This window comes from Capsicum annuum, chromosome 2, assembly GCF_002878395.1.
Source record: "Capsicum annuum cultivar UCD-10X-F1 chromosome 2, UCD10Xv1.1, whole genome shotgun sequence".
Taxonomy (NCBI): Eukaryota; Viridiplantae; Streptophyta; class Magnoliopsida; order Solanales; family Solanaceae; genus Capsicum; species Capsicum annuum.
The window spans coordinates 105,532,000-105,554,529 of record NC_061112.1 but is presented as its reverse complement, the minus strand read 5'-3'; the positions used below and the strand labels follow the sequence as shown (position 1 = coordinate 105,554,529).

The following is a 22,530-nucleotide window of genomic DNA, read 5'->3' as shown; positions in this document are numbered from 1 at the left end:
ATATTTTTCGAATAATATTTTTTCACTCACCAACCAAACATGAAAAAATAAGTAGAAAATCAACTTATTTTTCAGAGAAACATTTTTCGAAAAATATTTTCTATCATACCAAACATACCCTTCATTGCACAATTTTCTGAAATGTAGACAGTAGTCATGATCGATTCGATAGAAAAGAAGGAATAATCTGTATTTTTCCGTTGAAAATTTCCAAAAAAAAAAAATCATTACATATTCCTCTGATTCTTTATAAAGAATATTCAGTCCCACGTTTTAAAAATAAGTGACAAATAAATATGAACACAAAAAATACTTTTTCTATTTTAATTTATTTGACATATTTTAATTTAATATAAAATTTTAAAAGTAAAGGATATATTTTATTATTTTAAACTAAAAATATGCTAAATATAGAGCATATGAAAAGTTGAAATGAAAATATTATTTTTCTTGAAACGGACTAAAAAAAATTTTGTAAAGTAAATTGAAACGGATTAAAAAGAAATTTGTAAAATAAATTCAAAAGGCGCGATTATTAGTATATAAGTTTGCAGTACAAGAAAATCCAGTACAGATTATTGAAGGTTATTTAAGTCATTTTACATGTCTGCATCCTCTTACAAATTCGCTGTCGTTCCCACTTTCCCTCTCCTCGTTCAACCCACAGATTTTTCATTTTTCCATTTTCCTTCCCTTGTTTTTTTTTTTTTTTTTTTCCTCTTTCTATGCGTGTTTATTATACAAATCTCTACATAGAAGTAGAACCCCATATATCTCTTTTTCTCCGGTAAATAAATAAATCCTATACATATACATACATAATATATATATCGCCGGAGAAAGTATGCGGGACGTACAGTTGACGGTGCCCGGAAAGAAGTCGCCGTCGGCGAGAGCGGCGGCGATGGAGGATGTTGATTTGGATGGTGTAGGAGAGGAAGTGAGGCTTTTAGATTCGTATGATGAAGAGAATTTGGAGAAGAATTTGAGGAGAATTGAGGTAAGAGTTACGGGGATGACATGTGCAGCTTGTTCAACATCAGTAGAAGGAGCTTTGATGGATGTTAATGGTGTTGTTAAAGCTTCTGTTGCTTTGCTTCAGAATAAGGCTGATGTTCTCTTCGATCCTACCTTGGTCAAGGTTCAGTACCTTCTTCTTCTTCTTTTTTCGTGGAGCTGGTTTTAGTTGAATTTTGATTTTGTTGAGGTTTTTGAGCTATTTGGTTAAGTGGGTTGGTCTTTGTTTGGTGAAATTTTAGTTGTACTTCTTAGTTTCTGTATAATCCTTGGGGTTTTGATGATTTTGGGAGTTTTCTGAATTTTGGATTTCGATGTTTTTAGTTATTTGGGATAATTGGGTTAGTCTTCATTGATGAAATTTTAGTTTTACTTCTTAGTTTATGTATAATCTTGGGGTTTAGGTGGACAGAGTTACCTGGTACCTGTTGTGTACGTGTTGCTCTTGAAAGCGGAAACTGGCCAGACACCGCGGTTATCCAAAAAAAATGTTCTTGGAGTTTTGATGATTTTGGAAGTTTTACTGAATTTTGGATTATGCCGTTTTTAGCTGTTTGGGATAATTGGGTTGGCCTTCATTTGATGAAACTTTTGTTATACTTCTTAGTTTCAATATAATCTTGGGGTTTTAGACTTTGGAAGTTAGGATTAATTTTAATTATACTGTTTTTTTAGCTGTCTGGGATAAATGGGTTGGCCTTCATTTGCTGAAATTTTTATTTTTATTTCTTAGTTTCTATATAATCTAGGGGTTTTGATGATCTTGGAAGTTTTGCCGAATTTGGATAATGATATTTTTAGCTGTTCGGGATAATTGGGTTGGTGCTACTGCTTGATATTTGTCTACTTTTGTTTGGGTGTTAAGGAATTTTAGTTGTATCTTAGTGATGTTGGATTGTTGGTCTGCTTGCCTTTCTAAAGAACTTCATGTCCCAAACGATATCCAGGTTATAATGATGATTTCTTTTAGCTCTTTTTGTTTTCTGGGTTTGGATATTTTGGACATGATTAGTCTACCTAACTTTTATTATATTTTATTTAATTTTACACCTTAAAGCGGATCTAAATTCATCTGCTTTCAAATTCGTCGCTCTTTTTCTTTTTTGGGGGAAAATTTGCTCCGGTGTGCTTGTTTTGCTGGATGGTATTAAGCTATGTTTCATGGACTCAAGATGAAATTGTGAATAATGCTTTGAAATCGAAATGGATATGTCCAATTCTTAGGATGTGTCTTGATCAATAAAGGTTAGATTCCAATGTGCAAAAAGTATACGAGGAAGTTCTGCTAATTGAGAACAGAATGTGCTTGATCAGGGCTAATAGGTTGGCATGCAATTCTCTCATTTAGGACTTACTTTTTGTGGTTAGATTAGAGATCCATGTGCATACCTTGTGTAATATAAAACAGTGCATTGGCTATGTACTGGTTATACGTTTAAGATTCAGGAGTGAGCTTTCAAGATTTCTAACTGGTAAAGCAGATGCAACATTTGTTTTAACCAGAACAAAGCACAACAAAAGTTCGAATGATTGGTCCTCTAATTGAGTATAATATATTTCTTTTTGTACATCACTAGGCAGGTAAGATGATAAAAGTGCTTGTGTATCAAATGGGTAGCCAAAATGATCAAATTGGTATTACCCAAGTGCACGTTGACCAATCATACATATTATTGGTAGTCCGGGTTTTACATATTGACTGGAGATCACAATCCTCTATTGTGAACAAAGTACTCCATATAGCAACTTTAAATGGATGGGTGGCATATGAAGTATGATGCTGTTGTTTGATCTACATATACCATCATTACAGTGTTTAGTGGATTTCAAACCTTAATCAAACATGAGCAATCAAAGTAACCTCCTTAAGAGTGAAAGAAATGACATTTTTCTCTCAGAGATTACAGTTCTCTAGCCATCTGACTGATGCTTAACTTGTACAAACTAAATATTTTAACTTATGCGGGGACCTTTCTTTTCTTTTTGGGCCCAAGAGTATCAGGGGAGAATCAAACATTTATTGTTATGGTTGATGGATGCGGTGTTGCAAAGTTATCACTTTGTTACCTATTATAGATTAACTAGATAATCATTCTCATCTTGGGCTGTTATGCCTTGGTCATATGCAATCTGATCATTTTCTTTTTCCCTAGCAAGTGTTTCTGGGTATTCTGGTATTTTTAGCAAGTGTTTCTGGTCATTCTGGTATTTTTTAAGGATATAATGTTGTACTAGATCAACTTGTCTGGAATCAAGTAAAATAGAGAGGAATTTGAAAGTTGATCGTGATTGTCTGAGTTTATTTTGTATCTGTAGACTTATCCTAATTCTTTGTTTTTCTTCTTCTTTTTCTGTCTGATATTTAATTTTAGTTACTGTGGATAAGGATGTAATCATTATTTTCTTCGATAGGGGTTCAGTTATTTTGAATAGTGTGTATTTTGATTTTAGTTAGAGATTCCATCCCAACATTGTGTTAAATGGTTGGGCTGATGCCTTCAAGTTCATGTCATCTTCTTGTCTGTACTTGAGGTTAACTATGAAAAGAGGAAAGTGACTGTTAGGAGACAACGGACATGGTCTAGTTAACCCAAAAAGGATAGGCTTGATTAAGTCCTTTCTGCTAAAACAGTCATTATAATATGAGTTACTGATGTTGACTCTTGCTGATGTTGTTGTACTGTTTAATTATACTGTTTGTGTTGTCCAATCTGGTATAATGATCTTAATGTGGCATGCCAACAGTCTGATGCAAATGACAAATTAGTTTTCCATGTCCCCTTTTCAGGATGAAGAGATTACAAATGCTATAGAAGATGCTGGGTTTGAGGCAGAGCTTCTTTCAGAACCAAATGCATCTCGTACAAATCCACATGGAACTGTCGTAGGCCAGTTCATGATAGGTGGTATGACATGTGCAGCTTGTGTAAGTTCTGTTGAAGGGATCCTAAAGAACCTCCCAGGTGTAAGAAAGGCCGTAGTTGCTTTAGCTACATCATTAGGAGAGGTTGAATATGATCCATCCATAATCAGTAAGGATGATATAGCAAATGCAATTGAAGATGCCGGTTTCGAGGCGTCCTTTGTGCAGAGCAGCGAGCAGGACAAGATTGTACTTGGGGTGGTTGGTATTTCTGGTGAGATGGATGCACAATTGTTACAAGGCATTCTTTCAAAGTTGCATGGAGTTAAACAATTTTATTTTGATCATGTATCAAGTGAGCTTGAAGTTGTCTTTGATCCTGAAGTTATTGGATCAAGATCTTTAGTTGATGGCATTGAAGGGGGAAGCTGTGGCAAGTTTAAGTTACTTGTCAAGAACCCTTATACAAGAATGGCTTCCAGAGATTTAGAAGAGTCCTCGCGTATGTTTCGGCTTTTTACAGCAAGCTTATCCCTCAGTGTAAGTAGCCTTTTTGCTGCTTATTTGTTGCACTGTTACTTATCCTTTCTTCTTGTTTTAGCTTTCTTGCTTTAGCCTCAATCACTCCCCACCACGTTTGAGGGGTTAGAAGGACATGGTTATGTGTGATGAATGCTTCCTAGTTTTCAATACTTGGTTTCAGTTGATCTAACGGAGCTTCTGAAGTTCAATATCTTTGAAAACGTAAAGATTCTGTCTGCTACAGCCTACATGTTCTATTACTCTTATAACATGTAGTTTCAAATTATATCACACAACTCTCTTTGAGTACACGTGAATCTTGATATCTGATTTTACACAAAAAAGGGTGCTGCTAAATTCCAGTTATATGATGGGATTACTTAGAATATTTTGTCCTCCTTTTTGTCTTTTCACTTTTCATACTCATATATATATTTGTTATCTAACACATACTAATTTCTGCCAGCTTCCTGTGATTCTAATGCGAGTCCTCTGCCCTCGGATACCTCTGCTTTATGCTTTACTACTTTGGCAGTGTGGTCCTTTTCAAATGGGTGATTGGTTAAAGTGGGCTTTAGTTACTGTTATCCAATTTGGTATTGGTAAGCGTTTCTATATTGCAGCAGGAAGAGCGCTTCGAAATGGTTCCACAAACATGGATGTCTTGGTTGCACTGGGAACTACAGCTTCCTATGTTTATTCTGTTTGTGCATTACTTTATGGTGCAATTTCTGGGTTCTGGTCTCCAACTTACTTTGAAACAAGTGCCATGTTAATCACATTTGTACTTCTGGGGAAGTATTTGGAAACTCTTGCTAAAGGAAAGACATCGGGTGCGATCAAAAAACTTGTTGAGCTTGCTCCTGCTACAGCTACACTGCTTGTCAAAGACAAAGGTAAATACATTTTGACTTTCTGTCTAATGCTTTGACACGTTACCATGTACAGTTCTTGGTATCTGTGTTAAACCAACTTGCAGTTTTTTACAAAAGTGCAAAAGGGTCTATCACTGATGTTATTTTCCCTGTATTTCAGGTGGAAAAGTTATAGGAGAAAGAGAAATAGATGCTTTGTTAATTCAGCCTGGAGATATTTTGAAAGTACTTCCTGGTAACAAAGTTCCTGTGGATGGTGTTGTTATATGGGGTTCAAGCCATGTGAATGAGAGTATGGTCACTGGAGAATCTGCACCTGTTTTGAAAGAGATCAATTCAGTGGTGATTGGAGGTACAATCAATTTACATGGTTCTCTTCATATACAGGGCACAAAAGTAGGGTCGAACACAGTCTTGAGTCAGATAATATCTCTGGTTGAGACAGCACAGATGTCAAAGGCTCCCATTCAGAAGTTTGCCGACTATGTGAGTATTATTTGTCATCATGCCAAAGAGTATTGTGAATTCAGTGCAAGTTAATCATGGTGTTAATTTTATGGTATTTGCTTTTAACATAATCAGTCATGGGCTTGAAGAAGCATTGGTTAAATGGGAAGTTCAAGATTTCTTTTTTCCATTTCTTCCATTAATGTGCTATATACCCATATTTCTTTGCATTGATAGTTTTGATCTCTATTCCCCTTATCAGCCTTTATCTCTGACAGTTGGACGCCATTTTACTCTATATTTTTCCCTTATCCGGTTACAAAGTATTGCACTGCTGATATATTTGATGCTATACATCTTTGAATGCCGATGGCGATGCCGTCTTTGTCATTTCTTTATAATGGAAATTATCGACGAAAGAGTGATGTGGAACTCCAATAGGCAGTGGATTTGCTATGATGTGGATGAGTTTAGTGAAAAATGAAAATATATCTTTAATGTTGCTTTCGTTGTTGATGAGAAAATGAAAATATAGCTGTAATGTTGCTTTCGTTGTTGATGAGTCTCTTTGTATGTTTTATTCTTTCCTTTTGACATTTGAGCTGACATAATTCTCACTGTGATTGCCCTTTTGACTTTCAGATTGCAAGCATTTTTGTCCCTGTGGTTGTTACTCTGTCCTTATTGACATTTTTTGGATGGTGAGTTTGTCTTCCAGCTAATTAGATTTGCATAATTTCCTCTTTCCAATAACTTCTATCACTACTGTTTGGAAAATTGTGCTTATATTATTATTTACCCATTGGACCAGGTATGTTACTGGGGTTTTTGGATGCTATCCAGAAGAATGGCTTCCAGAAAATGGCAATTATTTTGTATTTTCTCTGATGTTTGCAATATCTGTTGTGGTTATTGCATGTCCTTGTGCACTTGGTTTGGCCACCCCAACTGCTGTTATGGTTGCGACAGGGGTTGGCGCCAACAATGGTGTGCTGATAAAGGGAGGAGATGCGCTGGAGAGGGCACAGAAGATTAGTCATGTGATATTTGATAAGACAGGCACTTTGACCCAGGGAAAAGCTAAAGTCACAACTGTCAAAATTTTCAATGAGATGGATCGTGGAGAATTTCTTACTTTGGTAGCTTCTGCAGAGGTACATTCAAGCCTTCTCTTATAAGATAATAATCAACAACAACAACATACCCAGTATATTTCTAGCTCTTATAAGATAATAACATGGAAAATCCGGGGTACACCAGTGGTATACAAAGAGTAGAACCTACCCAAGAAAAGAAGGTACGCAGTCATCTATGTTAACAGAAACATCATTGGTGCACCAAACATTTTAATGGAGACAAAAGACAGAGACTTTCTGTACAAAAATATTTTCTACTTTCAAGTCTTCTAGCTAGGCTCTGACAGAAACCCATTTGCTACAATCTTCTGATGCTATTCATATGCTGCTCTCTTGAGGAGATTGAAGTAATTAAGAAAGTAAACTCTGATTCCCTTAGAGCACTATGCCTGATATTTTTAGTCGGTCTCAGAACATTTAGATTTCTGTATTTTCTTTTCTCCCTTTTTTAACTATCAAGCAACGACTTTACTGAAGTGTGTGACCATCTCATCTAAAGGCTTAAGCTGTTAGAGAGAGCACATTTTTATTATTTGATTATATTCCCAACACTCCTCCTCACGTGCTTTTATTATTTAATTATATTCTCAACATGCCCCCTCACGTGCGGGTCTGATTTTTTTTTTTAATGGGCCAAGCATGTGGAAATTGTTTTTAATAATGGGTGGCCGTGAGATTCGGTCCCAGGACCTCTGCTTGCTATGATACTATATTGAAGTGTGAAGTGTGTGACCATCTCATCTAAAAGCTTAAGCTGTTAGAGAGAGCACACTTTTATTATTTAATTATATTCTCAACAGACTTCAAAGTTTTTTCTCAAATGAGCTTTTAGGATCCTCTATTTACTAGTCATTTGTTGCCCTATGTTGCCACCAATTCGAAACTCATACTCCCTCCATTTAAAACAGAATGAAGAAGTTTGTTTACATGCTTCGAACTAGTTTTTATAACTAAAAAGATACAAGTATATGTAAGAGTTGTGGTCAAAAAAGCGTTTGATTCTTTAAATGTAAGAGTGTCGTATAAAGTGGAACTGGGAGTTGTTTTAAAAACAAATGTTCTAAAGGTACAAAAACTACTGCAATTTTGTCTCTTATAGCTACATATCATCTAAGGGAAATGCTTATGATGCAGGCTAGCAGTGAACACCCCTTGGCTAAAGCCATCCTGGAATATGCTCGTCATTTCCATTTCTTTGATGAACCTTCTAATACCAGCGAGTTTCAAACTTACAGCGAACAGGCTAAGTTTTCTGGATGGCTTCATGATGTATCAGATTTCTCTGTTTTGCCTGGAAAAGGTATACAGTGCTCCATCGATGGGAAATGGGTTTTGGTGAGTTTTCAATAACATGATGTTCACAGATTCTAGAGAGGTGGTTAATTTCTTAATCTCTAATCAGGAAAGAGTCTTTATTTCTCATCTTTATGCTCATGCACAGGTTGGTAACCGGAAGCTGCTTACCGAACATGGGATAACTATACCTTCCAACGTAGAGAATTTTGTCGTAGAGTTGGAAGAAAGTGCAAGGACTGGCATTCTTGTTGTTCGGGATAATAGTGTAATAGGAGCTCTGGGGATAGCAGACCCACTAAAGAGAGAAGCGGCTGTTGTTGTAGAGGGCCTTATAAAAATGGGCGTCAAACCAATCATGGTTACTGGTGATAATTGGAGAACAGCTCGTGCAGTTGCTAAGGAGGTTTGAAGCTTCATCCTTCTGATAAGAATTTTCTTCTGCACTTAAATATTAGTTTACAAACTGGGTATAGATAAATTGGTAACCTAACTTAAACTTTCAGAAGTTATCATTTGGGGTCCTTTCTTCAATTTCCTGTCCCCACTCCTCCAACCAGCTTGAAATCAGCTTTACCCGTCCAGAGATAAAATAAGAACAGTCTGAGGTTTTGTTCTACCTTTCTTTCTTTGACGCCACTGCATTGTGAACTATTTGGAACCACCGGAGTCAGACTTCCTGGTGTCATAGTGAGAACTCCAATTGCTGTTACCATTTTTTCTTTGAAAGAGATGATTTTCTTGTAGTAATTCGCAGCTTTCAGTTTGTCTTCCTTGAGTAGACTCGGGCTTTCAAGAAAATTCTGAGGGAGAGGGGGAGAGGGGTTTCTATATTCTTTCTAGGAGGGTTGGGGGTATGAGGATAATTGTGATAATATCCTGTCAGATGTGGTGAGATAGTTTCTTATTCTTATCTTTTGTGTTTGTTATTATGTTATTGGTTCTAAGCCGGGGGTCTATTGGAAACAGCCTCTCTACTTCACCTGAGGTAGTGGTATGGTCTGCGTACACTCTACCCTCCCCAGACCCCACTCCACTATGTGGGAATACACTGGGTATGTTGTTGTTGATCCTGTCAGATGCAGTAAGGCTGTTGCTTGAAGAGGGGATGGATAGATGTAGTACTGTTAAACTTTGTTAATGCAATTTACTGTGTAGTGTTAAGACTCTCCGCCAAATCTGGGCATACACATGACCCCTTTGGATGCCGTTTTGAACTGCAGGTCGGCATTCAGGACGTTAGAGCAGAGGTATTGCCAGCAGGAAAAGCTGAGGTCGTCCGTTCATTTCAAAAGGGTGGCAGTGTAGTTGCTATGGTAGGTGATGGGATCAATGATTCACCTGCATTAGCTGCTGCTGATGTTGGTATGGCAATTGGAGCTGGAACCGACATTGCAATAGAAGCTGCTGAATATGTGTTAATGAGGAGCAACTTGGAGGATGTCATCATTGCCATAGACCTCTCGAGAAAGACATTTGCACGGATTAGGTGGAACTACATCTTCGCCATGGCATACAATGTGATTGCCATCCCCGTGGCTGCCGGGGTTTTCTTTCCTTTGCTAAAGCTTGGGTTGCCACCATGGGTGGCTGGTGCATGCATGGCAATGTCATCTGTAAGTGTTGTATGTTCATCTCTGTATCTAAAGAGGTACAAGAAGCCCAGACTTACCACTATATTGGAAATAACTATAGAATAGGAATGAGGGCAAAGTATGAACAGCCAAAAAACAAAAAAAACAGTAGGCATTAGGATCAACTCGGATTTGTGTATTCCTTAACCTTTTTCTTCTTTTTGGTTTCATACATGGGGTGAATTTTCCACCCTTTCAATGTAAATGCTGCCTGTTTGTAAGTTCTCTCTGAAAGAGCATTTCTTTTTATGAGCTTTAACTTCTATACTGTTGAGGTGTAAGAGAACTTTTACACTATCGGGTCAGCTCATAATATATCTAGTACAGTAATGTTAATCACAGCCTGTATGAGCAAACTATCTTTGCAATACCAGCTTTACACAAAAAAAGATTTCATATTGCATGCCAATACGCTCATGACACCCATTTATTGAATTGTCAAATGAGCTTAAAAGTGTGTGAGTAACGTAAAATGAATTTTGTCCAGGCACTATTTTGCTCTCAACCTCTATGGGGTAGGGGAGATTTGCGTACGCTCTATCCTTCCTATAGCTCACCTTTGAGATTACACTGGCCACTGGATTGTTATTGCTGTTCAAACTCTTCACCTCTTGTATTGATAAACAGCTCTAAAAAAAGAAAATATTTCTTACATATCCAACATCTCGACAAATCCAGTTCAAATAAGGCATTGCTCAAACGATGGGAGTTGCTTTGAAGTTGCATGAATGATTAAATAGGCCAACCAAGGCAGGTGCATTAGTAACAAATAGTTGAGCACACACCTAACCAAAAAAAATTCTTCTGTTTTTAATGTAAATAGGAAAATATTTTCTAAAAACATTTTTATATATTTAACATAAAACAATGAGAACGAATAGGATAAGAGGGGTGGAAAAGAATTTTTTTTTGAAAATTTTTTAAAAAATAATTTTTGGGGGGTTGGGGTAGGGGTGGGATATGAATTTTTTTTTGGAATTTCTTTAAAAAATAATTTATTTATTTTTTTTACTTTTTTTGGGGTGTGTGGGTGTGTGGGTGGGTGGGGAGGGGGTTAAGGTAGATGGTAGGAGGTGAGGTAAGATTTTTTTAAAAATAAATTTTAAAATTTAAAAAATATTTTACATTTTTTTGTGGGAGAGGAGAGGTAGCCTTGTGTGTAAGCACAACAATGAACCACGGCGAATCCTCAGACGACTGGGTTAACTGGAGCTTAGATAAAGCAATAGACAGAAGAGAAAGAATTAATCTGTCTTTATAAATTAACTTTCCTCGCATCAAAGCTTTCCGAATCTCTTGATTTATGAAGAAAGAAAAGGCTTGTTATGTACCTACTAGTATGTCAGGAACCAACTAATCATGAAAAAGTCTTCGCAACAGAAGTGAATCGAGGAGCTGATAAGTCATCAATTTGACGACTTGTTGGCACTTTTTAAATTTAAATTATCCTGTTTTTTCATTGATTTGGTGTTATTCTCATGTATAATGCTCATTTGTGCTGATGATCAAGTCATTCAAGTCAATGGGAGGTCAAATATAAGAAAAAGGAGCATTAAAGTTCACAGGGACGTGTCGGGAGGCCATCGTACACGTGGTGCGCAGGTGGCCAAAATGGCCCAACCAGTGTTATCTGCGCCCAAGGTGTGCCCCATCTGTGCCTAGGATGCTCCCAATGTACTTTGAATCTGCTCAAGTAGATCAACAGTGCGGTTATATTTTCGTAATATCTAAAAAACGAAAATTTGGGATCAAAAAGGGGGTTTAAGCTCATTTCTCCCATTATTGAACTATTGTTGAACTATTCTTGAGCTAAGAAACATTAGAGTGATTTTCAGGTGAAGGATTAGTAGTTTTTATTGAAGATTTATTGAAACTAAAGCTTGAATATTGTATTCGCTTTACTTTCTATGGATCAGTTTGAAGAAAATTTGGTTAAATCTCTATTTTCTCTCTATATGAGTAGCTAATTCTTCATCTTGGGGTTATGCTTGAATAGGTTGTGATTAGTACATGAGTTTTGCTTATTTGTCTTCCTAATTAGGTATTTGCTACGTGTTTTGCATTCATTCCATGTTTTAACTAAAAATTAGGGATTGCAAACCTCAATTACCTTTGAGTCCATATCATCCTTGACAGAGGGGATATAGGTGAAGAGTGAGTGTAAACAATAACTTGAATTAGTTCATTTAAAGCATCTCTTAGACATAAGAATATTAATTGAGGCCATAGATTGGTGGAATTGTTACACTTATGAGGTGTTCGACAGAATCCATTTGTGATATTTGGTGTTTGTTTAACAAATAAACACCAAAATTTTTAGATCTAGCCTACCAATGATTTCTAGCTAAAGTTGAACAAATAATCAAATACCCATGCATGAACCCACACCTAGGAAGGCATAACCCCAAGTCTCATCCACGCTTGATTAATCTCTAATTGTTTCCAACATCAAAATAGTAGTTTTAAAACAAAAAAATTGTTAAATCTGAAATCATTCAAACAAATCCTCCATTTTTACTTTCATGTTTATTTACTATGTATTACGAGTCAATTCCTAGTTGACTTCTAACACTCTCGAGTATTGAAATCTTTGTCTTCACTCCCTGTGGATTCGACCCCAACCTACGTTGGGTTACTATACTGATGATGATCGCTTACACCTCAAGGGTGCAGTTTGAGTGCTATTAGGAGCCGAGTGACGTTCCAGTGCTACTAATTGAGTGTTGTTGGGGGTGGAAGTCAAGATAAATTTATTTATTTTTCTTTTTTTGGTGGCAAGAGAGGGGGGAGGATGGGGTGGAATTTTTCTTTTTCTTTTCTCCATTAATACACACCTCTTATTGTTAAATGTATAAAACTGAAAGCGAAGATGTTTCGTATAAATAATTTATTTTTAATGGTTCTGAAAATGATATAGAAACTTTTAAAATTTAGTGTATCAAAATGATACAAAATCTATTAATGAGGAACAATATAACAAATTATATTGAAATCAGTTTATATATCCATCTCATTTACTAAATGATATTTCTTACCGAAGTTTTAATATATTTAATTCGCATTAAAAATACAATAAAAAAATATTGTGATCTTTATGTGAATTTATTTGAAAATTAGGTTTATACTCATTGCATACACAAACTTGGATTAAATTTGATTTAGTTTTTTCCAATCAAGTTTAAACCATGTTATGTACCACTATTATACACTAAATGATTTTTGATTTTTGAATTTCTGATCTATGAAATTGATATATAAAATGGTGTACAAGAATTATGCATACTTATTAGGTCAAATCTATCGACAACCTCCTAAACTTGGCACCATCTTTCACTTTAGCACCCCAAGTGAAAGTTGTTCACTTTTGACACTTCAAACCAGTATACGAGTGTGTCATTTTGACACTTTTTGCATAGGTGGCAGCTTGTGTATTTTTCACTCATTTTAGGAGCATGATTACTGTTTTTTATCTGATATGGCGTCCAATTTGGTTATAATAATAATAGTTAATTGCCGCAATTTTTTATACCCTTTCTTTTATTTCTAAAATATTAATTTTTCCCATTTATTAACTTTTTTTTAATTAGAAATTAGAAAATTTTCAGTGTTCTTTTTTACAATTAGCTAAAAGAACCGCCATTTATCAACTTCTTTTTTTGCTCATTTAGAAAATTTATCATATTCCCCATTTAAAATTTATCAACTTTTTTTTTTGCCTATTTAAAATGCCGTCCAATTGCCATTTTCCCCGTAAGAATCGCCATTTATACCATTTCCATTTATCAACTTATTTTTTTGCCCATTTAAAAAATTGCTTTCATTTATCAACTTAAAAATTGATAAAATTAAATTAAGTTGGTGAGAATAAATTTATTAAATTCAACCGCCATTGATGTGTGTATTGAAGAAAAAGATTTGGAGGTGAGAGTGGGGTTGCTGGGGGTGTTTTGAAGAAGATAATCGGGGCTGGGTGTTTGGAGAAGGTGATTCGAGTGGGTGGGAGGAGGCTAGGGTGTTTGGAGAAGGTGATTTGGGTGAGGGGTGGGAGGTGGGGGTGGGGGTGGGGGCTGAGATGTTATGGAGAAGATGACTTGAAAGGGGGGGTGGGGAGGGCTGGGGGCTGGGGAAGAAGAAGATGATTGAGGATTGTTTGGAGAAGATGATAGAGGGGGGGAGGGGGGGGGGGGGGGAGGGGAGCATTAACTTATTGATTTATTAAAAAAATTTAAGTTAATTAGTTAAAAATAAATTTTTTTAATTATAATTATTTAAAAATAGTATATTATACAAAAAGTGTCACGTGTTCTTTTTTAATTGGTCCTATGCCATGTCAGCAGCGTGTGTATTACACACTCTTTATAATTTTAGCTGACTGTAAAAAAAAGTGTCAAAATGACACACTCGTATACTGGTTGAGGTACCAAAAGTTAACAACGTCCACTTGAGGGGCCAAAATGAAAGATGGTGCCAAGTTTAGGAGACTGTCGATGGGTTTGGCCTACTTATTAACGTTTTAGTGGATGAAAATGATATTGAAATAAACGTCTAAAATGGGGATAATATTTTTTTTGACGTTACAATCAAATATGTAAATTTGTATTTAAATGAATTTTTTTTGACAGTTATGAATTTTTTTTTGAATAAAATTGGGTTTCACTCAGAGTTTGATTTCTGATTATTGGAGTAAGAAGAATAAAGGTATCAATTTGTATTTTAATGAAATTTTTCGACGATTAAGATTAAAAATCTAGATAATAATGTATTTTTATATCTTTTCCTTTTGAATAACTTCAGTTTCAATTAAAATACTTAAGTCAGTATTTTACTTAAGTATTTTAATAGAATTTCTCGCCTTAAATATATAAATTATTTGGGAGACTGTGTGTTTCAATTTTGAAGAGGAGGAGGAGGAGGAGGAGGAGGAGAAGAAGAATAAGAAGAGGAAGAGGGAGAAGAAGAAAACACATATTTCTTTTGGAAAAATAAAATAAATCCGTTTAAGAGAGAAATTAAGGGTGATTGATAACTTTTGGTAGTCCTCCATCTTTTTTTAATGATAAATTTTTTAAACAATTTAGAGAAAATATTTTTCTTTATTTTTTTAATTTAAAAGTTGTTATTTATTGCAATCCAAAAAGTATTGTTATTCAGTTAATATTTGATACTTTATTTTGTTTTTCTATCTTATATGTTTTTGATATAAAATTATCAGATATCATAAAAGTATTATATTTCAATTTGAATAGAAAATTAAAATTCTATTTTCATAGATAATAACATGTACTGTCTCGAATAAAACATAAGAAAATAATAAAATATTAAAATACAAAAAGAAAATTAGAAGGAAAAACATCCATTGTCTAATGGATAAAATAGAGATCTTCTAAACCTCTGGTATAAGTTACAATTCTTTTAGAAAATCAATTTATTTGCTTAGTGGTAACACATACAAGGATTTTTAAACTTTAAGGGCCTAAATTTGATTATGTGCGCTTGCTCGATCCGATTACTTTTTATAGATTTGATTCATTTAATTTTCATCTCATATAAGAGCAATGAAATATAATGTAAACCTAAAATAAAATCACACACACAAAAAACTGTATTACATATGATTTAGTTTCATTTAAATAAACATTGACAAAGCTAATTCAAACTTAAGTGGTATAAATAAATAAAATCCCTTACCATTCAAAATATTTCATAAAATTTCATATTTTTTCTTTTCCTCTTAATACATATTAATTAAGAAAGTACCAAATTTGCATTTATTTTAGGAGAGTAAATCATGGGAGAGAATCTCTTAAATATATTTTTACAAATTCAAATTAAAAAAATTTCATTAGATTTTATCATTTGCAATTTACAAATTGGTTCAATTTTTCATCTCTATTAATTATTTTCTAACAATTTTAAAAATTTTACTGTGTGCTTCATGTTGACAAATATTCATATTCTTTTGAAGAATTTTCATATTGTAGAAACTAAAAATCTCATAGTTTTCGGCGGGATCATGAGTAATGACGATGACCACTGCAATGGCATCACCTTCTCATCGGCTGCTTGTCAACACTTTAAGACAATATCCATTAAGAAAAGAAAGGAAAAATTGACAATGTTGCTAAGTTTTCAATAAAAATGGTGGCAAAGGCGATGGTGGTGGTGGAGAAGTTGTTGGTGTATTTGACTGTTTTTCAATGAAGGTTGAGAGAGTTAATGTGTAGTGGTGAAGATGGAAAAGAAGATCACTTCATTTAAATAAATTTCATAATACGTATGAATGCCTCGCTATGCATCTACATCATAGTAAAAAAGAATGTATTTTTTTTTTCATGATACATATGAATGTACTTGCTTTCTAATGTTATCATAGTCTATTAATCTATCTGTCTATATATATATACTAGTGGGCCCGTGCCCGTGCTATGCAAGGGTGAAAATATGATGACAAATAAAACAATTATGTTTCATAATATGTGGTACAAAGAGTTATGCTTCATAGTATGTGGAACAAAAAATACATTGTTATGTTGTTAGCTTGTGAAAGTACTACATATGACCATTTATTGGTACAAAAAGTGCCAAAACTAAAAGTTATTGGTACAAGAGTGGTACATTGTTGGTTGGTTGCAGAAACAACATTTTCTTGAAGACAGTAGTGGAGAACTAATACTACTAAAAAAACAAGAAAACCGACCACATGTGATCGATTTTCTTGCATTTTCGATCAAAAAATCGACCAAATTGCGTGGTTGGTAAAAGCCTGATAGCTTTTTTAAAACCGACCACGTGTGGTCGATTTTTTATTAGAAATATGGATATATTTAAAATTCAATATTATTTTTAAAAAAATAGATTCATAAAATAAAAATAAATTTTTAAAAATAACCGACTGCATGTGGTCGATTTTATTAAAATTATTAAATTTATTTTAATACAAAACCGACCACATGTGGTCGGTTTTATTAAAATTAATTAATTAATTTAAATAAAAAATCGACCACATGTGATCGATTTTATTAAAATTAATTTAAATACAAAATCGATCACTTGTGGTCTGTTTTATTAAAATTAATAAATTAATTTAAATATAAAATTGACCACATGTGGTCAGTTTTATTTTTAAATAATTTATTTAATAAAATAATTTTTAATTAATTATAGTACACCCCACTTGTTGTCGGCTTTTAAGAAATTACCAGTAAAACAAGTGGTCGATTTTCTGGGAGTTTTTTTTTTAAAAACCGACCACATGTGGTCGGTTTTTGTAAAATGTTTCAAAAAACTAACCACATGAGGTCGGTTTTCAAAAAACCAACCACTTGTGGTCGGTTTTTCTGATAGTCTTTTTTTTAAATAACAACATAGATATGCTACATTCCATCAACCAGCATAACATTTCAATCAGCAAAACAATATAAACAACTAGTATAAACAATACAAACATTTAAAATCAAGTTATTTACAAAATTTATCAAGTCTCCAAATCCAAACTACAAAACATACTATAGTTTAAAAACTACCACTCATCATCCTTTTCGTCATTCGCATCCTCAGCCTCACACACAGGATCTGATTCCTCATCTGTGGAGATATCATCCAGTGGACGTAAATCTTTTGCAGCCTGAATTGCATCACCAGGACAAGGAGGAAGAATCCCTGCAGATTGAATAATAAAGTTGATCTGCTCCTGCATCAATCTCATTTGTTTTGTTGTTTCCTCCTCCTTCTTCTTCGCCCTCTTAGTCTGTTCAACAAGGTCTTTAGTGAGTTGAGAAACCTTATTCTTTACCAAATTAACGGTTTCTCTATCAACTGATGAGGGATAGGATGTAGGGCCGGACGAAGACCTAACATTCTCGCTAAAACATTTTCTGTGGTACCCGTGGTATTGGCCTCTAATGGAGAACCCACAGTTTGTTTCCATAGCTCCTCCTTACTTTTTTAGGTATTGTGTCACCCAGACTTTCAGGAGGCTGAGTACTACGATACTCATTAACGAGCTGTATATATTTGTCCTATATTCAAAGTAAAGTTAAAATTAATAGTAAATAAATTTTAAACTACTCGTACTTGAATAGTATCAACTTTGAGAAAAAGATTCATAAATACAAAATCTGATTCTTACATATTTTTTTTTGCACGAGGCTCAACCCAGACATCTTCATCTATTGGGTTTTTTTTCTTTTTTACATGGGTCTCCTCGAATACCTCATGTTGTTGTATCTTTCTACCCCCCTTTTTTTTTGCCTGCATATGATAAAATTACTAATCTTTAAATAATTAAAAATTTAAATAGAAACAAATAATTAAACCTGTAAAAGTTACCTACCATTTTTTGTTCCACGGTAATCCGACTAACTGCTCCCGCAGAATGTTGAGAGCCACCCTTGGATGATGTCTTGACTTTCTTTCCTTTCTCACTCAACACTTGGTATTCTTCGCTATTCCAATAGCGAAGATAATATTGCCACATGAGTTCGAGTATAAACCTTGGTCGTACCTTGTTTATTCTAGCATAATCCAACAGACCATTCATTCTAGCTCTAGCTCTTCTATAAAAATTCCTTTGTATAGTACAGTCATGCGCTTCATCCCACCAGTAATATTTCTACAATAAAAATAAAAGTATAATATTCAATTTTTTGTTCTAACAATGTGTTAAGTAGTCGATAAGTTAAATCTTTACTTGAAATTCTTTAAACATTACATTTCTATCAATTTCTAGAACCTTTTGCCAACTGGTCCAATAGCCGTTGAAGGCCGAGTAATGTATTTAGTCATAATTTTTTCAATTTCATCATCGGACAAAAACCTACAACAAAAGATCAAACATTAATTTCATAGAGCATAATAATATTGTAAATAAAAAATGAATAACGTTGTTAAATTTAGAAATCTTACCCTACTCCATATAGAATAATATACCACCTCCGATAAATATCTCTATCTTCGAGCTGCGGAGCAAGTGCTGCTGGATGTATTGGCGTGGGTGGATCTGAAGCACCGGATGAAGTTCCTCCAAGATAAAAATTTGTCAACTCAATAGATCCTACAGAATCATTGTGAGAACGTGCTAGCTATCGTTTGATAGTACTATGAAGGCGGTGGCATGGGGATGGGAGCATAATGAGTCATTGTAGACCCATGAAGTGGACCCACGTGTGTAGGAGCAGGAACTGAATGTTGCGATGACCTAGAATATGAGGGTTATGCTGGCATGTCATAACACCGATCCACAGATATATGAATACCTGACGGTCGTCTATAAGGCAAAGGTTGTTTTTTTTTTTTTTGTGTTTGTAGGATCAACTTTTTGCTTACCTTTGTCACCTTTACCTTCCATCTAAATTATGTAAAGTAACTAATTTTAAATTATTAATTCACATTTCAAGTAACTAATTTCAAGTTACTAATTCACATTTCAAATTACTAAATCAGTATTAAACAACAACAATCTTACATAGTATATTACATATCAATATTAAACAAGAAACATAAAGGTAAATAGTACAAAGCATAATGACATCAATACATAACAAATAAAACCTACACAAACTATTCCTCCTCTTTCAAAGATTCTCCACTAAACCGTTCACCCTCTTCAGAATTTTTCTCATCTCCTACCCACTCAGTTTTTTTTTGCAATATTAACTTCTTCAAATATATTTTTTGGGTGGTTCAAACTATCCACTAAATCAATGTCCACTAACTGGTGATCAATCTGTATTTCATTTGATACGCAGTCTCCAACACATTCTCAACTTTCACCTATCCTATAGGCTTTGTTTTGATTACACCCACCAATCAGACTTATCACTACGCAATGGATAAGGAGCATAATGCACTTGTTTAGCATTTTGTGCGAGAACAAAAGGATCGTAAACAAGGTTCTATTGTGCTTCACTTCAATGATGTTATACTCCTTATGTACTCTTGTGCCTCTTGTTCTTGGATCAAACCACTTACATAGAAAGATGACACTTTTTCTTATTCGCAAACCAGCGTACTCTATTTTTAAGATCTCTTTTATGATGCCAAAGTAATCAACATCATCATCACCCTTAACCCAAATACCACTATTGTTTGTTTTCCTTATTCTGGAGTGATCTTTGTTGGAAAATTTAAATCTATTTACTGTGTAATAGGTCATTGTATGAGCTTCAACTGGTCCCAAAGAAATATCTCTCAAGAATTGTTCGTATGCGGCCACATTTGGTGAATGGTATACCTAAAACTATTATACACACATACATATATATATTAGTTGAAGAATGTGTAAATGTTTAAAATTTGTAGAAATATTAGTACACTTACACACCTCATATTTAAACCATGTTGCAAAGGATGCATACACTTGAGTTTTGTGGAATTGAGTCTTAAATGAACTGAAAATCTAACATGCGAAACACAATTAGTTTCCTTAAGGAAATGAGTAAATAAATAAGATATGTTAATATTTAATATCCTTACTTCAGAGAGGGCTCAACTTTTGGGAAGTTCTACAAGACATACTAAGTTGCTGATTTGTGCTCTATGGTAATGAGCCGGCAAAATATGATCTTTTTAGTCTTATTACCAAATTGATTGAAAATTGAAATCGGTTACAAATGAGGCTCATTCTCATTGTCCTGATGACGATTCTATCTATTTCTTAAACAAGCAACTTTATCACCAAAGTAGTATGAACAAAATTGAGACGTTTCTCTTGCAAGATATTCCTCAACTATAGAGCCTTCCACCCTATGTTTATTTTTGGGACCTCTTTTGAATTTTCAATTGCTCTGCATAATCTTAAGATTAGATGTTTACTAATAAAAAATATATGTATGAATTTAAATATGTTGCAATTGCTTACCGTTCGCATGGATACATCCACCTAGTTTGAACTGGAAAGCCTAGCGGAGCTTTGTGGACAAGGTGAATGGGAAGATATTTCATCACATCAAAGAACCCATGCAGAAGAATCTTCTCCAACATGTTGGTGTTAATAACTATTACTTTCCATTCGAGCAAGATTTTTTACTTTTAATGTGGTGTCACATAAGTCTTTGAAGAACAAACTAATCTCTGCTCTCGAGTTCCATATGTTTTCAGGCAAATCAATAAAAGCAATTGGAAGTAATTGTTCCATGAAAACATGACAATCATGATTTTTCATTCCATGTAAGATTCCTTGTGCCATATCAACCCTCTTTCCCAAATTTGAGGCATATTCATCAGGCATCTTTAAACTTTGGACCCAGTCATATATTTTTTGCTTTTGGTCCAGCTTGAATGTATAAATAGCCTTGCGCTTAAGAACATTGCCATTGGACCTCTTCTGTAAGTGTAATTCTATATGCTTGCAATATTCTGATAAATCAAGTCTGGCCTTAGGATTATCCTTTGTCTTACCGGTAACATCTATAACTGTGTTGATCAAGTTGTCAAAATAGTTTTTCTCAGTATGAATGACATCAATATTATTTCTAAGTAAATTATCTGGCCAATATTCTAACTCCCAAAATATACTTTGCTTAGTCCAGTTATGTGAAACGCCATATCCATCAAGCCTATACAATGGTTCCTCACTAACTTTTAGAAAATCCTAAACTATTTCCTGATCTTGGGTGTATTTATACGCCTAAGCACCATAACTTACCCATATTTTAGCTAAGTTTTGAGAACAAAGTGCCTAGTTTCTTATGTTTTTACTCTACTTTGAGCTAACCTATGTGACTAGCATGATTTTAGGTGTTAATGAGGTAGATAGAGACATGATGGGACTACGGATTGCAGATGACAAATCACACAAGAGAAAAGTAGGTTTTTGGACCAAATATGGCGCCTAGAAACTATGTCCAAGACTAATTTGTCATTTATAATTAGTTTAGGGACTTAGAAGGCAATCATGAGAGAAAAGATTAGTAAAAAGACTTGATGCTGAATTTTTATCATTATTCTGTATTCTTTTTGCACTGAGAGTGGCGGCTTAGCACAGAGGGGAAAACACACAACTTTATCTTCTCCGCCAAGATTGTGTTTACTTTTTGGTATGATGAATATTTCTATTGTGATTTTTGTTTTATTCATGAGTATCTAAGTTTATTAGTTAGGGTTATGGAGGCCTTGTAACATACAATCTATTACTTTGGGTTTTTGAATTCATCATGTATTGATCTGCTTATATCATACTCTCTTCGTTTATCTTGAATTCTCGTGGTTGCAAACATAGAGAATGTGTCTTAAAACTCAACTTGTTCGATAGAAATATTGAGGTTCGGAAAAGAGAGTAGTGACAAGAAAATAGGATTTCCAACCCTTATTTCATATGTTAATGCCTTATCTGGATTAACTACTTGGAGATTTCGTATTATTTTTGTTAACACTTTTGATTTGAGAAAACTAAAGTAAATTAGTCCTTGATGGTTGAGAAACACTAGGATTATGTTATTAAATACAATATGTTTCTCTGTAAGCATGATGCATGTATGAACTCGTAAAGCCCATAGTTAGAAAGTATTGAAAACTACAAGGTGAACATAACCCTAGCTTGCTATTTCTCTGAATTTGAATACTACTACACATATTTCATCTTGTTAAACTGAAACCATTAATTTGTGAACTGAATCAAATTTCTCCTTTTTTGTTTTACGAAAGTGAATGGTTAAAAGTCAACTAATCTGCATACAACTTAATTAGCACCATATTCCCTTTGGGATTCGAACCGAACCTAGTTGGGTTATATATTTGACAATGAC

The 22,530-nt window shown here is 34.3% G+C and overlaps 1 protein-coding gene across 1 annotated transcript; it reads left to right on the top strand.

Moving 5' to 3' along the window:
• Positions 1–632: 632 nt before the first annotated feature.
• Positions 633–10,052, top strand: LOC107858897 (copper-transporting ATPase RAN1). Its single transcript, XM_016703701.2, has 9 exons — positions 633–1,141; positions 3,806–4,420; positions 4,869–5,298; positions 5,438–5,763; positions 6,367–6,425; positions 6,536–6,878; positions 7,995–8,195; positions 8,302–8,559; positions 9,377–10,052. Exons 1-9 carry the CDS (start codon positions 845–847, stop codon positions 9,851–9,853), a joined length of 3,006 nt encoding a protein of 1,001 aa, XP_016559187.2. The 5' UTR covers positions 633–844; the 3' UTR covers positions 9,854–10,052.
• The last annotated feature ends 12,478 nt before the right edge of the window (positions 10,053–22,530 follow it).